The 15937-nt window shown below is 40.2% G+C and overlaps 2 protein-coding genes across 2 annotated transcripts in view; one reads left to right on the plus strand and one right to left on the minus strand.

The window, feature by feature from the left end:
* The window catches only part of lama2 (laminin, alpha 2), a 160640-nt gene extending 156866 nt beyond the window's left edge, over positions 1-3774 (minus strand). The window contains 1 exon segment of the mRNA XM_063902014.1: positions 3579-3774. Coding sequence (XP_063758084.1) covers positions 3579-3645 — 67 coding nt within the window. The 5' untranslated portion in view covers positions 3646-3774.
* Positions 3775-5039: 1265 nt separating this feature from the next.
* LOC134877211 (vesicular inhibitory amino acid transporter-like) lies at positions 5040-14354 on the plus strand. The gene is made up of 8 exons (XM_063902631.1): positions 5040-5194; positions 5524-6079; positions 10049-10185; positions 10775-10895; positions 11493-11695; positions 12356-12593; positions 12918-13080; positions 13948-14354. Exons 1-8 carry the CDS (start codon positions 5091-5093, stop codon positions 14259-14261), a joined length of 1836 nt encoding a protein of 611 aa, XP_063758701.1. The 5' UTR covers positions 5040-5090; the 3' UTR covers positions 14262-14354.
* The last annotated feature ends 1583 nt before the right edge of the window (positions 14355-15937 follow it).

Consider the following 15937-nt stretch of genomic DNA (forward strand, 5'->3'; position numbering starts at 1 on the left):
CTATCAATTAGTATGTAAATAGTTAGAGCCTAAGATGACTTACATCTCTTGTGTCCTCTGACTACGGACATCAAATTCCCACATTTGAAGGCTTTAAGGCCCTTACGTTTGGTCTTTTCCATCCCATATATGACTTACAGTCACTAACGAAGTGATTCCCCAATGACTTTGAGACAACGATACCTGAAGAGCTAACTCATTTCAGGTTTAAGGACTCATTCCTTCACCACCATTTTATCAAAACTGAAGGTAATTTGTTGTCTGTTGTCCAACAAAACTTTTAATAAACTAAATGCTTCAGTATAAAACCAGTTTACCCATCGAGTCCACAATTAAGTTTTATAAGTTGCCTACAGGGTCTACAGTAATGAGCAATTTTCCACCCAACAGTCTTTGCAATGTTGCCAAAAATTGGATATTTTCATAGTCAACAAATGTGTCTCCATCCCTCTCTCTAACCAGCATTAAAACCATTTTTATACTGAGGGATCCGTTTCAAAAGATTCAATTTCCATATAGCTTTGCTTTTGAGTAAACCTCAAATCCTTTACTCAATATTGCTGCTTCAACCTCCTCCTCTCTCTCTCATGTCCTCTGAACCTTTATTCTACCTGTTTCACCACTCCTTATCATTGATGTCTCCTTCAATGCCTTATAACTCTTGAACGCACCCTCCTCCCTCTCCATTTCAGCCCTCCTCCTCCTCCTCTTTCTGATTATCTCCCGGTGTCTCTCTGAGCTCAGTCGCTGATAGAGAGCATGCCTGGCTGACATGCCTGGTAATGAGGCTCCTAATGCAGATGGCCTCTCCCGCCCTCTTCTACTCACTTTCCCACACACACACACACACACACACACACACACACACACACACACACACACACACACACACACACACACACACACACACACACACACACACACACACACACACACACACACACACACACACACACACACACACACACACACACACACACACACACACACACACACACACACACACACACACACACACACACACACACACACACACACACACACACACACACACACACACACACACACACACACACACACACACACACACACGGCAGCCCCCCCCCCCCCCTTTGCAGGTGGTCCAAAGCACTCTTGGGTAAACCAGTAGCTGGAGATGTTTTGAAGAGGATAAATAGAAGGACAAAAATGACTAAATTTGTCTGATCATTCAAGAGACATTGACCTATGCCAAACACACACAAGTAAACACACCCTACACACACTCAAACAGCTTCACCTTCATGTATTTTATTTTGATCTAGAAAAAAATGGCCAATCTTACAGAAGTTGTGTAAGTGGGATAATTTCTCTAATAATAAGAATCATTACTTTGCCTGAATATTTTGACCCACCTGTCAATCCCTTCTCCGCTGAGGGCATTGTTGCTCATTTTTCATGGTTGACTGTCAATAGTTAACCTTCACAACCTCACAACTACACCAAATAAAAAAGCAGCAGCTCTTTAAGTGCATTTCTCGTCTCTTTGTCTTTAAAGGGTTGATTCACTTAAATTACAAAACCAAAGACGAGTGTATTTCTCTTCACCGTGGTGGTATCCAGGCATGCAAACTGATGTGGTTGTCCTTGTCTGGGTTTTGAGAGATTTATCTGAGATGTTTGCCTTCACATCAAAGCAGTATCTGTATAAATTGTGTTACTTTGAAAATAATATCTCATCCAGCAGACACAACGGTATGTATCTTTTAGAAACAGCAACCGTGTTTGATGATGTTCACAGTTTGTTGTGGATAATCCACAAACTGTGAACATCCTTTTTATAAAAGGACCATTTCTTTGGTAGAAAACAGTCCGTTGAAAATAAGGTCTGCAGATTATTCAGAGAAACACAGCGTCTGGATATATATGCTGCTGTTAATAATAATGTACTTACAAAAACAACTTAACTTCACTTTTATTGTTTGGTTGTTGTGGCAAATAAAAACTCAGAATGATCTTCTCTGCATGTCTAAATATCACAAGTAGTTTCGTAATAATGGTGAACAAGCTTCACGGCATGTTGCGATTCATTGTTTGTTCTTAGGAAAACACTGAGGACGACATGTATAGGTCAGTTAGATAGAACACAGATGGAAACATGTCATACTTAACTTAAAAAATGAAATTCAAATGACAATCTGAACCTCATAATCTAGACAGAGACTCCTCTGCAAACTGCAACAAGTTAGAATTGATAAACTAAATTGTTGTTTGGCAAATATCTGCTTTAACAAAATGTATCTAATCATCAATAACCGAAACAAGGCTTCATCTGTAGCATACATCAAGGTCACACAGCCAAACGTTGTGAGTGACTTAAGAACTTGAGATTTGTGAGAAGTTGAAAACAACACTCCCCAGGGAGTAGACACAACATGCCGGACTAAATGTCATACAGTGCACGTTGGCTAATGACACATCCTGTTGCGAAGCAGCATCTGAAAAAGGGCAATCCAGAGGATGCATTTGTGTTGTAGTGCAGTTCAACACTAACTGTAGGTCAAGGTCTTTTATGTCGACATGATTGATGAGTCAAAAAAGAACAACAACGGATGATTCTTTCGCAATGTTTCTCATCACATCTCTCAGAAACAGATAACAAACTTTGGGGTTCTAATTTAACAAGACATTTCAAAGGGTTTTATCGTCTCAGCAATGCCTTTGCTTCCCTAGATCTAATGTCAAATGGATGTTTCCTTTGGTCAATTATGTTGAAGTCATCCACCTACAGTTTATAGGCTACTGATGTTATACTCCTTAAAAACTACACCATAAACAGACATTTTACTCGACTTTAGACACTGATATCTCCAAAGTTGCTGCATGGATTTTTACTAATCAAACTGTGTTCGAAACAACCATCTGCCATCTTTCTTTTACTGTCATGCCCAACAGCTACAGCATAGTTCAGGCTCCTCCAACAATGTGACAGACAATATACCTAACTCATAAACATAAATGAAATTAAAAAATTGAACAAATAGTTTGAAACAAGAGAATGTTGAAATGGACAAAATAGTAAGTACAACTAAGCTGAATTTAAAATGTAATATGGTCCAGGGGAATACAATACAGCTGATTGGACTACTATAAATATGTGGAATTTAAGGAGATGTGTGTGTAAAGAGGACCCAGAAAACATGGAGGACCACAGAAGAAAATGTTCACGTGTGCTCTCGTGTTTATGTTTGAATTAGGCCAAAAACGCTTCAGTGTTTTTCATGCGTTTTCCCTTTTCTCTTAAGAACTATAGATAACCTGCTCTGATGGGAACAAACTATGATTTATGGTATGTTTCAGCTTGCCACACTGATGAGAGGACGTTTTAAAAGCCTTTCTCCTGGACAGACATTAGTTTATCTAGGCAGAGCAAAGGTGTACCCAGCCTGGGCCTGATTAGCTTATTAAGGGAAATGAGCAGCAGCCGTGTGAGTGACAGCGGGCTGATGTGAGTGTTGTGCTGCGGTAAATTACTCCCCCTGAGCACAGTTATCGGTGTATTGATCCGTGTGTTATCTATCCGTCTCTGGAGGACTCACCTCTCTGCTGGGCATGGCAGCATTGCCATAGTAACGCGGTCAGAAGCACGAGCCGGAGTCGCTTCATTTCGTCCTGTTTTAAAAGGTTTGACTTTGTGCCGCGTGCGCTGTGGAATCAGCGCCGGGGTCCTCTCGCGCAGCTCCGTGTGATGCGTTTAGAGTCAGAGGGAAGTTTCAGAGAAAGTTGATCCAAAGTCTCTCTACTCCTCCCTTTCCTCTACTCTCTCCCCCTTCTCTCCAGGTTTAAACATGGGGCAAAGGAAGGGTGAAGTGAACAGACAGACAGACAGACAGACAGACAGACAGACAGACAGACAGACAACACTTTTTACCACAAACATGCGCTTACAGTATTAATTAGGAAAGTAACCATGGAGCATCACACATTAATCACGTTATGCATCATATTTTACCAGATGAGCTTGTGTTTTGAATGTTCATTATTATCATTTTATTTCCATTAGTTTGTCTGGCAAATGCTTGGGAAACGTAAACAACTTTAAACTTTACATTGAGGGATATGGTAACCCTGAAATTGGGTCATCAGATCACTTTTTGATGAGGTTCAGTGACTTTCAAAGCAGTACTGTAATAACAATAATGTTTTCCACTGCTGCCAAACCATTGTAAACATGTGAAATTGCTTTAATTGTGAGGCAGGCGCTGAGACAGTGAATCCGTTATAGGGTTTGAGGCGTACTATACATCAGTGTGCTGCAAAACTGGAGCAATTTTGGAAAGAAAAGCTTCAAATTCTACACAGAAAATGAAATGTTGCATCAGCACAGCCCTGGATACAACAAACAAACGAGCATAGCAGGGTAAAGAAAATATTTGAAAATAACTAAGTGGAGCAGAGAAAACTTCAGAAGTGAAGAGTTGGACAAAAGTTTTGGTCAAGTGAGTTACACAACTGTTCTGTGGCTCCTCCTGCTGCCCTGCACAACTCACCACAGTCTGGGGTAAAACTCAGGCTGCCAGGTATGAACAGCCACATGCACAAACAGAGATATGAAATAAGGATAAAATCTGAATATTAAATCCATTTTTGTCGAGAAGATATGTTACCAAACCAAACCAAAAATGAAATTTGAAAGTTGTTAAGGTTGAAATTCAGTGGAATAACCAATGATAATGACATGAAGTTAGTTATTATCAAAACAGAATAACATATCCAAAAGTTAAACCATTGTTATTTTATATCAGCATGTAAAAATGGATTCATTTTATCCCACAGTAAATAAATTGCCCTCAACTTCATCCCTGTGTTAAGGCCATTAAAGGTGTTTACTTCTTCACTGTTGAAAACACTGCTACATTAAAATGTTACAGCTCACAAAATTGTCAATCACTTCACACACCTGTGCAATAGTGCTTAGACATTGTGAGTGTGTGTGTTTGGGGGAGATTTTTTGCTGGAGTTTGTTTATGTGTCCAGTGTCAGTCAAACTTCCCCAGACCCAAAGACCTCCAGAGGCAGGGAGGCTGACTCTGCACACAGCGAGGCTGAAGATGGGCTCTTGTCGCAGGGCTCGCAGCTCTTGGCAGCCCTGGAGTGCTGCTGGGTCTCTGTTGGGCTCGGCAGTGTCGAGGCTTCACCTGGACTGGATATCAAGGTGAGTCACAACATGGGATACATTCATTGATAGATAAGTAGGTTTTTGTTGTTGTTTCTTATTAAATTAAAGTATTTTTCTTGTAGATTACAAAAATATACATAGTGACATTTCTATATGTGTAATGTGGCGGAAAGCACTTGCAAAATAAAGCAGTCTCCACTAATTATCAAACTCATTGTGGCATTTTGAAGGAATAATATCATCTGAACAGTTATTTTGAAACAAACACTCACAGGTTTTTCACTAAAGTAGAAATATGCTCTTTTGCTGATGAGAGTGAGGGTCCAGAAAAACTCAACATTTAATGAAATGGGTTTGATCTGCAGGTTATTTCATCAGGATGAAGAGATGCTGATTCTGACCCAGAGTGATGAGTTGAGCAGAACCTACAATGAGGATAACAGATTGCCTTTGGAGAACATCACAAACAGAAACAACCCAAGCTCTGATGACACCAGGAGTCCAGCTCTTAAAGAAACCAGAGCCACTGTTATCTCCACCGGACCCAGAACTATCACCATAACTTCAGCGGTTTCCACTTCAGACGCCTTTTGGTTTAAAAACTCCAACATTTATGGCCAAGGAAAAAGATCCTCGGAGAAGCACACAGACAAAAGTGAGGAAAACCAGAGTGACCAGAGTGGCCAGACTGGATCCTACATGATGTTTAGAGGAAATATGCAAAAACCAAGACTTTCTGGGGGTGGAGAGGAAGGAGAGGAGACTGTGGAGGGGACTTCTCAGTTTTGCACCAGCTTTCAAGAAGAGAGAGCAAAGAGGAGTTTGGCTAATCCAGTTCAGAGCCCCAACCCGGGCACCACAGGGCTGAATCCCACCATCACTGCCTGGGAGGCTGGCTGGAATGTCACAAATGCCATACAGGTACTACTTTATATCACATGCAGGGTCAAAAATGTGTTCCTCTTACTGTATAGGAAGACGCACAAAAACCAAAAACTATATAATAGAGATTTTGTGATTTCTTCTTTTCAATTTAAAGGACCACAGGAGGTTTTCACATTTTACAATATGAATGCAAAATATCACATAATTTAGGTTACTTCAAACATTGCTGAAATATTATTTATATTCTTAATGTAACCAGTGCCTTTATATAAGCGGCGGTGTAGAAAAGGGGCAGTAAATTGTCAGAGTTCGTATTCAAACAAGGGGTCCTCCTTGCTCAATATGAGTAACGGAAAACGTTAGTCACCGAAGATAAGCTCCTTTCAAATGAATTGTCTTGGAATAAGTTGAACAAAGATCATCCGTTACACCCTTTTTATGTGTTGGTCAACCATTGCATTAGCACTCTGGTTGTTAAGCAAGCACGAAGTCGACCCATTAGTTAGATTTTGCAGTTTATTGCAGCTGCAAATTTGGAATAAACACCTTGTGGGTAAATTTTAACATTTAATTCTTTCTTCTTTCTCTTAAGCTTTGTCTCTCTATCTCAAAATTGAAATGCAACCACTGAACGCATTCAAATGTATTCATTAACGATGCAGACGATCTACATTTAATCCGCTCCCCCTGATATTACTAAACAATGCTCAGTGGTCTTGCAGGCTGTTTGTCGGGCTCCCTTCAGTCTTCATAATCAAATAAAGCATGAATCAAATTGTTTTTTTAATAAACACAATGTATCCTCATGGCGGTAATGCTAATAGCTTATTATTGTGTAAAATACTGGGCCGTATTCAACCGCTGCACTCATGGTAATGTGTTCTTTCACTGAATAACTGCAGTGTAATTGAAAAGCGTCACTGGGTCCATAAAGAACATTATGACATTACGGCATCAATACTGTCTACACACACACACACACACACACACACACACGAATGATGAAGACCCATGCATGAAAACTTGTTCCTTCGGGAGTCGAGGTGAATTACCATCAAATGTTTTTGTTGTAAATACACACGTCCTAATTCACCATTAGCTCTGTTGTCAGTGCATAAATAAACATACAAACACATGATATTTATGAGATAAACAAGTATTTTATGTGCCTGGTTTATTGATGCTAGTCTTTCTATCTCAGAGCCAGGTTTTCATTCATTAGAGACCCATTTCTGTGCCACTGAAACTTTGTCTCTAATGGAAACTGAGGCCATGATATATTCTGTATTGCAGATTTAAATTGCCTTTTCAAATGTACGATTTATTCACTTCTGTAGCCTTGATGCTTCCAACTATATTTTAATGCATTTGTCCCTAAAACCATGCCATGAATAAAATAAATGCATTACTGCAGCATATTTTCTTATAAAACTAAAACACTATCTGCTTCATTCCAGGTTCGGTGGGGTTGCTTAATGTTTTATAGGTTATTCATTACCAGCAGCACACTGCAATCAGGAACCTTAACCAAATGGATTCCTCGGTAATCCTTTAGTTGAGGTCACAGATAGGTTAAATTGAGGTGGCTGCTGGATGAGTAACGTAGCATAAAGGAGTCTTATTAATGAAGGCGGTGATTCACTGGATGCTCGGGAAGCTCAGACGCTGATGGATGACCACAAAATGTATCTGATGTACAGTATAAAAATCTGCGCCGTAATTACAGAACATTTGTTAAGGGACTGACAGATGTCTTTGTTATGAAAAACAACATCCGTTTTATCTCCTATCAAGGCTGAAAAGAAAAAATGTATTTTCCAGTGGTTGTTTATTCATGCCAATATATGATGTGACTGTCTGCCAGCTTAATAAAGTTTTTATTAGAGAGCAAATTTGCTGCCAAAAATGCAAATACCAGCTCCAGCTCTCATGGCTCCCGACTTGGGAGTATTATGAAACTCGGTTTTATTTCCAACTTGACTGTTAATGAGGCAGCTCCTCTTTGTGTGTCTTCATCGCAGATGAGAGACCTGAAGTTTGTGTTTTTGACAGTAACAACGCTCTGATATCACTTTTACTGCCTGTGATTGTCGACTGTGAGCGACATTTTACCTTAAACTGGCTTGGAAATTCAACATCCAAGTTGTAAATGGGTTTTTAAAATCCAAACACAGGCCGTGGGGAAATTAAGAATGTCCCCATTTTGTTTTGGAAATGATTGCTGTCAAAAGTTATTTTGGTTCATCACACTGCCAAATTCATCCCAAGACCCTGAAGAGAAGTGAGACTGAATAAATGCTGCTGGTTGCCCATTAAAAAAAGTACATTTTTGAAGTGTTTTTATGCAGGTTATCCTTTAAGGTCTACATTTCTTGACAATATACTGTATATTATCATGAAAACTTGGATCTTCATAAGAAATGTTGCATTGTTATTTTCCAAGTGAATGTTTGGTATGTTTATACAGTTGCAGACTAACAAATCAATCGATTAGTTGTTTTATCTTGACCCGTAATCTTTCTTTGATCTGTCGTGTCTGGTCGGACATTCCCAACAGCGCATCCTTTACCACTCTTCTAACTCAGTTATGCGAAACTGGTTGTTATGCTTGTTTTCAGTGTCTGTAGCTCATTGCGATTCTCGTTCCTCTCATCTCTGTCTTTAGTTAATCTTTAAATGTGGATTGCCGGATCCGTAGAGCCAGCCTGAACTCTTTGATATCAATGCTAACGGGGGCTAGCGTACCATTTTTTAAAAAAGCTGACCTGAGGTAATTGGTTAACTCATGACCGCTCACTCCGCCATACCGGAAGATTTGCATTTTCAAAACAGGAATAAAAAGTTAATAATAAAAAAAACATTATAAATGTAATAATAGATGTTGAGTCTGTATGTGTAAGGTATGTGAAAAAGGTAAACACACACATTTTAAAGCTATATTGGGTGTCAGATTGCTGCTGGAGGAAGCTTATCCAGAGCCAATCAGCAATTTATTTCCACTCATCGTACCTGTTAGTGATTGGGAGCTGCTTCAAGTTGTGCTCAGAGTAACCAATGAAAAATGATCTGGCATGAACACACAGAGAAAGAGAAAGTGTAGGGAGGGAGAGAAAGAGAGAGGGGAGATGAAATCAGATATTTGAGCGTCAAACTGCTTTCATCACCAGCAGCTCCATTTGAACATCAAAGCTCCGTCAGCATATGCCTAACAGACAGCAGTTACAAAATATCCACTTGAAAGAGAGAGAGCATGTGTGTGTGTGTGTGTGTGTGTGTGTGTGTGTGTGTGTGTGTGTGTGTGTGTGTGTGTGTGTGTGTGTGTGTGTGTGTGTGTGTGTGTGTGTGTGTGTGTGTGTGTGTGTGTGTGTGTGTGTGTGTGTGTGTGTGTGTGTGTGTGTGTGTGTGTGTGTGTCAGTCAATGCGTGTGTCTCTCCATGTTTCAACATTCGAAATGTAGAAGCTCCATCAAAGCAGCTTCTTGTCTCCTCTGATCTCCACTCATCCTTGTTTCCTTCTCTCCTCTACCCTCTTCAGTTTGTGCCATTTTCTTCCTCTTCCACCTCCATTCTGTCTCCTCCTTATTCCTCTCTCTGGCAATCACTTCCCCTCCATGACAGGCCAAAGCTTGCCTCTCCTCGTTCCTTCTGCTCCTGCTGGACTCCTGAATCCTCGAACTCTCCAGGCATCACGCCAAAACTCTCCTCTCGCCCCCTCGTCCTCCATCCGTGAACAATCCTCTCTTCTCTCCTCTCTTCATTCCCCCTTCAACTGTCTTCCTTGTCTTGGTTTCTTTTTGCCTGTTACTTCATCCCTTACCTTTCCTTATACTTTCTTTCCTTATGATTTGGTGTTTTCTTTACTTTGACTGTAAATTGCATTTGTAGTTGGCCCTAAACCTGTGACAAATGTACATTTCACATTTTAACCAACACAAAATTGCTGGCAAAAGTTCACATTTTATATATATATTAAAAAGAGTCTTTCCATCTCTGTATTCACCCTCAGGGTATTTTTGTGTTGGGTTTACCCTTTGCTCTGGTCCGGTCGGGTTATGTTGGTCTGGTTCTGCTGGTTCTGTCGGCCTGGGTCTGCAACCACACCGGGAGGATCCTGGTGGCCTGTCTGTATGAAGAGGAACAAAGGTGTGTCTTTCAACATTTTACCCATCGCAGATTTTCTAAGCGACTTGTTTAACTCTTTCACCTCTGGGCTTTTATTCCCAAAGAGCTCTTATCCCTGTGCTTGGTGGATGTTTCTTTGTTGGATAAGTTTGAATTTCTGCAGATATATTTTCAGCAATGGTGACTGTACGTTTCTGACAACAGAGCCATTCATGAATGTATTTTCTCTTCTATGCAGACTCCTCGGGGGAAGTTAACCCCAATTTTGTTGAGTGCAAATATAAAAACATGTTATTCTATTCATTCAGCAGTGGCAGGCTTAAGAAAAGTACCACTTCCACAGAAAAATACAATGTGAATCTGTTCCGGTAAAGCAGTGCTAAAGTTGATTTTGTGAACTGAAGTTAAATAATGTTCTGATGAGTTCATTAAGTTTGATTTTCCATACACATTGCAAGCCATAGCAATGTGTATAAAGAACCTCATCTTTCTTGTGCTCATCTAAAGCACTGGATCTTCCGCACACTTAATAACTGGTAATAGTGACACTGGACCAGATGTGAATTTGTTTCAGAATGTATCACATGAGGATTGTGTTTGTATCTTTCAGTGGAGGCTCGGTTTCACAGGTCCGAGTCCGACACAGCTACCAGGACGTTGTGGAGGCCTGCTGCAAAGGACTGTGGCCCACCTGGCCTGGACTGGGAGGCTGGATGGTTAATGTAGCTCAGGTAACACACAGACAAGTATAAACCAAGACACACACACACACACACACACACACACACACACACACACACACACACACACACACACACACACACACACACACACACACACACACACACACACACACACACACACACACACACACACACACACACACACACATTATTTATTAGTACTTCTGGATTTGTGGTTCTCAACTTTCTTTTGTCTGACACATGTAAAGCCTGTATAATTAAGGTAATGGAGGAACCCTTCACCTTTTATATCCACAACCATTATTGCATTATTTTTCAACTGTATAATAAATGTCAACCATTTATTAATTACATGTAGACTTTTTGTAAATTGTCCATTGCTCTTATTTAGCTCTGAGCCATTTATCCAATTTTTTAAAACTTGTTTTTATTATTCATTACTTTTCAATAACTATTTCAATCATTTATGTTTTACATTTACCAATCTCTCATCTATTGTAATTTTTCATTTATTAATATCAGCCAACAATTAGAGGTACATATGAGAGATACAAACTGAAAAGAAAACACCTTTAGTTTCCAATGAACAGTTGTTCAAAAATCTCCCTGTTTTTTTTTCTGCAGGTCATCGAGCTGTTGATGACGTGCACGCTGTATCTGGTTGTCTCCACCAGCCTGCTGTCTGAAAGTGTGTCAGGGACGGCTGTTCCTCGCTCAGTGTGCTCTCTGGTGTCTCTGGTGTTCCTGCTGCCCTGCCTGCTGCTCACTGATCTCAGGCCAGTCTCCACCCTCAGCCTGCTCTGCTCCCTGGCACACATACTCATCAGGTGATTGAGAAGGAGTAGCTCAAGGTTTGCTGATCTGCATCACCTGTCATATTGAATCAAGACGACGAGGTGGTCTTTCTTATGTGCTCTCCTTTCCACTCCTTGATCTTTACGCAGCGTCTGCTGGTCATGCCATCTTCTCCCAGCTTCAACACACTGCTGTTGCAGCTTGTTTGATTTTTATTTACACTCTCGGATAATGGAGCTGGATCTCAACATTCCCCAAGATTCTTCTGATCTCTCAATTCTTTAGTTATTTAGTGATGTGCAAATACTAATTTCCTCCCAGTTTATTATTTATTATCCCATTTATTTTATGAGCTAAGAAAAAGAGCCTTGTTTTCCCATTTATTAAAAAAACAAAGTTGTATAACATTTTAAAATACAATATTGGAGATATTTATTTTTTGGGAAGTATTTTGATGATTTATTACTATTTCAAATTAAATTTCCTTTCCTTTGTTGTATTATATTTCCTACAATGTCTTTATTCCTTCTTTTAATATCCTCATAAAGGCAAACCTTCTCTTTTATGCTCTGTGTACCAGAGAATGAACAGCTCATTGTGCTTTGAAAATAATGAAACAATTATCAATGCATGATTTATTAATTGAAATATCTTTTTCCTTTTCTTTCCTCTTGTCCCTGACCCTCTGTCAGCCTGTTGGTCATGCTGTACTGCCTGAGTCGAGCCAGCAGCTGGTCCTGGTCCACTCTGTCTCTGTCTGTGGACCCGGAGGACTTTCTCGTCTCTGTGGGCGTCATCATCTTCTCCTACACCTCGCAGATCTTCCTCCCTCCTCTAGAGGGCAGTATGGAGGACAGAGGGCAGTTTGATGCCATGCTGGGGTGGACTCATGGTGTCGCCTGCATCATGAAAACCCTGTTTTCTTTACTGGTTTGTAACATTTTTTAACACTGAAAATGTTCTTGTAATTTCAGTGACATTGAGTTGATAGAGTTGGTTTTTTTTATGGGTGTGAGATGACTCTGAAAGAATGCTAAACATGGCGTTTAGTGCTGTCAGATGCAAACAAAAAAACAGAGTGACGGTTTTATTTTAGAATTTGTTGCCTAAAAAGCGTTGAAACAGATATAAAATCTATATTTGGCTCGACATCTGGCTGACAACAGCAAATCTAATCAAAGGATGGAAGAAGGGACAGACAAATGGACTGATTGATTGACTGATTTCATTGATTTGTTTTTCCTCCTCCATTAGGCCGTGCTGACCTGGGGGGAAGAGACCAGTGAGGTCATCACAAACAACCTGCCCTCTGACCTCCGACCTCTCGTCAACCTGTGCCTGCTGGCTAAAGCCCTGCTGTCCTACCCTCTGCCCTTCTACTCTGCTGCTGAAATACTGCAAACCTGTCTGCTTGGAGGTAAAGACGACGGACCGCTTTCTATTGAAACCACTGACCTTTTCCAAAGTTTTGTCACCATACAAGTACCTTCAGGCCATCTATAAATGAGTTTGTACTCATGAAATATATCTAAGATGTGGTGGACTTTACATCACCATTTCATATGTTATAATGTCTGAAATGCAGATGGCCTTAGGAAGCAGTTTTTTCCTTTCTGTATTCCTAATTACTCTGTGGAGCAGCAAAAGCATGTAAGATAAAGAAAGCAGGCCTTAGGCTGGTGGATCCCTGGATTGTTAATGAAATTAGCTTTGAAGAAAATGAATCAGTTACATGTCGTTCTCTCTCATTCCGCCTTAGGCATAACACTTAATTGCTCCCGAGGTCAAAAGTGGTAAACTGGGGTTAGATCGTTCAAGATGGGAATCTCTGCAGATCTTTCAGTGTGAAGAAAGGTTGTGCTGGAACAGATCATGAGTTTAATTTATATTAAATGTTTGTTTAGCCCACAGATTACCTCTTAAGATACATACGAAACGAAAACGTTACAGATGATGTCAGAAATACAACTACGAAAAGCAAATTTCACATACCATTTGACACCTTAATTTGAATGCTGAGTCATCACAAAGTTTCCCTGGTGCTCATGGTTGTTGACTGTAAACACAAATGAAGTCATCATCACATTATGACACTTTTCCCTTTTCCCAAATGTAATTTATTCATGGGATATTTCAATGGGCAATACACATGCCATTACAATAACCCTTACTGCCCTTAACAGCTTTTATTTCAATAGACATCGGTCAATTCTTAGTAAATAATGTCACCTATCTGACACAAACCTGCATCAAAAGCAACGTGTCTGCCTAAATCCCTCCACAGATGTCTCATCGTACTCCAAACATGGAGGTCGAGGTGTGTCTGGTCCGGCCCTGTTGGTTCGTGTCGCCTTGCTGATGACATCATACCTGCTGGCCCTGCTGGTCCCCAGGTTCTCCCTGTTGATGGGTTTGACCGGCAGTGTTACCGGGTCTGCCATGACGCTCATCCTGCCCTGCCTGTTTCACCTCAGACTGCAGTGGGGTCGCCTCACTGTGCGGGACCGGCTGATAGACGTGTGCATACTGAGCCTGGGGGTCATCTGTAGTGGGTCGGGTGTGATCTGTTCAGTGAAAAGACTAGTGGGAGGACTGTAGGGTGGTGGATGATGGATCAATGGTTGGATAAATGGATGGATCAATGAATCAATGCATTAGTGGATGGGTGAATGGATAAGTGATTAATACATGGATGGATGGATGATGATGATGGATGGATGGATGGATGGATTTTGAAGATAAAGGAAAGGTACGTGCTCTCCTTGAAATATTTCTTCACAGGTGATAGTCGTAGCATATTGTTTAGCAATATCAGACTGGAAAATCCATGGGTGATGAGAAGTATACAAATAATAATCTGTGTGTCAGCCACATGTTGCTTTAAGCTTCTTATATAAATCCACCTGTCACCACCTGGGATGTTTGTGGCTTTCTATTAACTAAACCATTCAATTTGCCATGCTGTGTTGTTTGTAAGAAGTAAATATAGTCCATGTTTTTACAATCGCATTGGAGAGCAAAAGAGGATTGTCACATAGTTCGTAATACAAAGTCAAATAAGTCACAGATTTTAGTTTAAGTGGGAAATGGAGTTTCTTTTTACATATAATGCAAATCAAATTAAACCATGTGAAGTGCTGAATGTGTTCCAGTCTTGTGTGTTTCTGTAATACAACAATAAGATAATTACAGCCATTAGTGGAACAGGCTGACCTACCAAACAATTAACACTATTTGAGGTTTGTATGCTTAGATGAACATTTTTGCTGTGTATAATTATTGTAAAAATGCTGTTTGTGATATAAAAGTGTGAACTTTATCATAGTGTGTCTAATTAGCGTTTGAGGGGAAATAAATATTGAAGATTATATATTTTTCTCATTTGGGCTTGAGAGGATTGAATGATGTTTGTCTTATCTCATGTCTGAATTTGCAATAGGTGTGTGTGTGTGTGTGTGTGTGTGTGTGTGTGTGTGTGTGTGTGTGTGTGTGTGTGTGTGTGTGTGTGTGTGTGTGTGTGTGTGTGTGTGTGTGTGTGTGTGTGTGTGTGTGTGTGTGTGTGTGTGTGTGTGTGTGTGTGTGAACACGCGGGTGGGAGTCATTTTGGCTTTGGTTCGGCTTCTGTTTATGTGCTTCCAACGCACTGTGGAAGTGGGTTGATCCAAACTGTGAAAGAAAAGAAAAGGAAAAAGGGCGACAGAGGAGACGAAAATGGTTTCATTTTTCATTCTGTGAAAAACATCTACTGGTAAAGTGAAAAGTGAGAGGAAAGAAAAATGAGCAGGAAAAAGATAAAACTGAGAAAGGGCAAAACTGAATCACAGTTGAATTAAAGAAGGTCAACAGAAGTTACAGAGGAGAAATTTAAGTTTTCTCTTTTCCCGCAGGGGTTAGATGAACTATGTATTTTTACTAGTCACTGGTCAGACATATAAACACACACACACACGCAAAAACACCACTGCATCACACTAAGCTCGTAAAATGTAGTCAGACTAAAAACAATTGCGGTCATTTTCTTTCTGAGCAGAAAACTGTCCCTGTAGGCAAAGTCCATTTGTAGTAAATCTCTTTAGTTCAATAAAGTTTTATTTGATCAAGTGTAGGGGAAAACCACGGGCAGAAGGACAAAGAGAGGGGCTGAAATGTTGAAAGTCAGTGAAGACAACATGAAACAGGAGCTTTCAAGGTTTTATTGGTCATATGCACAGCAGATACAACGTATATGTTGGCAATGAAAATCTCATATCCCATGCTCCTCCAACAACTCAACA

The sequence above is a fragment of the Eleginops maclovinus genome, chromosome 15 (genome assembly GCF_036324505.1).
Source record: "Eleginops maclovinus isolate JMC-PN-2008 ecotype Puerto Natales chromosome 15, JC_Emac_rtc_rv5, whole genome shotgun sequence".
NCBI lineage: Eukaryota > Metazoa > Chordata > Actinopteri > Perciformes > Eleginopidae > Eleginops > Eleginops maclovinus.

Excerpts from the sequence above, each read along its gene's own strand:
- LOC134877211 (XM_063902631.1), top strand. The coding sequence starts at position 5,091 with ATGGGCTCTTGTCGCAGGGCTCGCAGCTCTTGGCAGCCCTGGAGTGCT. Across the intron at positions 5,195-5,523 it reads CACCTGGACTGGATATCAAG|GTTATTTCATCAGGATGAAG; the intron begins GTGAGTCACAAC and ends TTTGATCTGCAG. Across the intron at positions 6,080-10,048 it reads ATGTCACAAATGCCATACAG|GGTATTTTTGTGTTGGGTTT; the intron begins GTACTACTTTAT and ends ATTCACCCTCAG.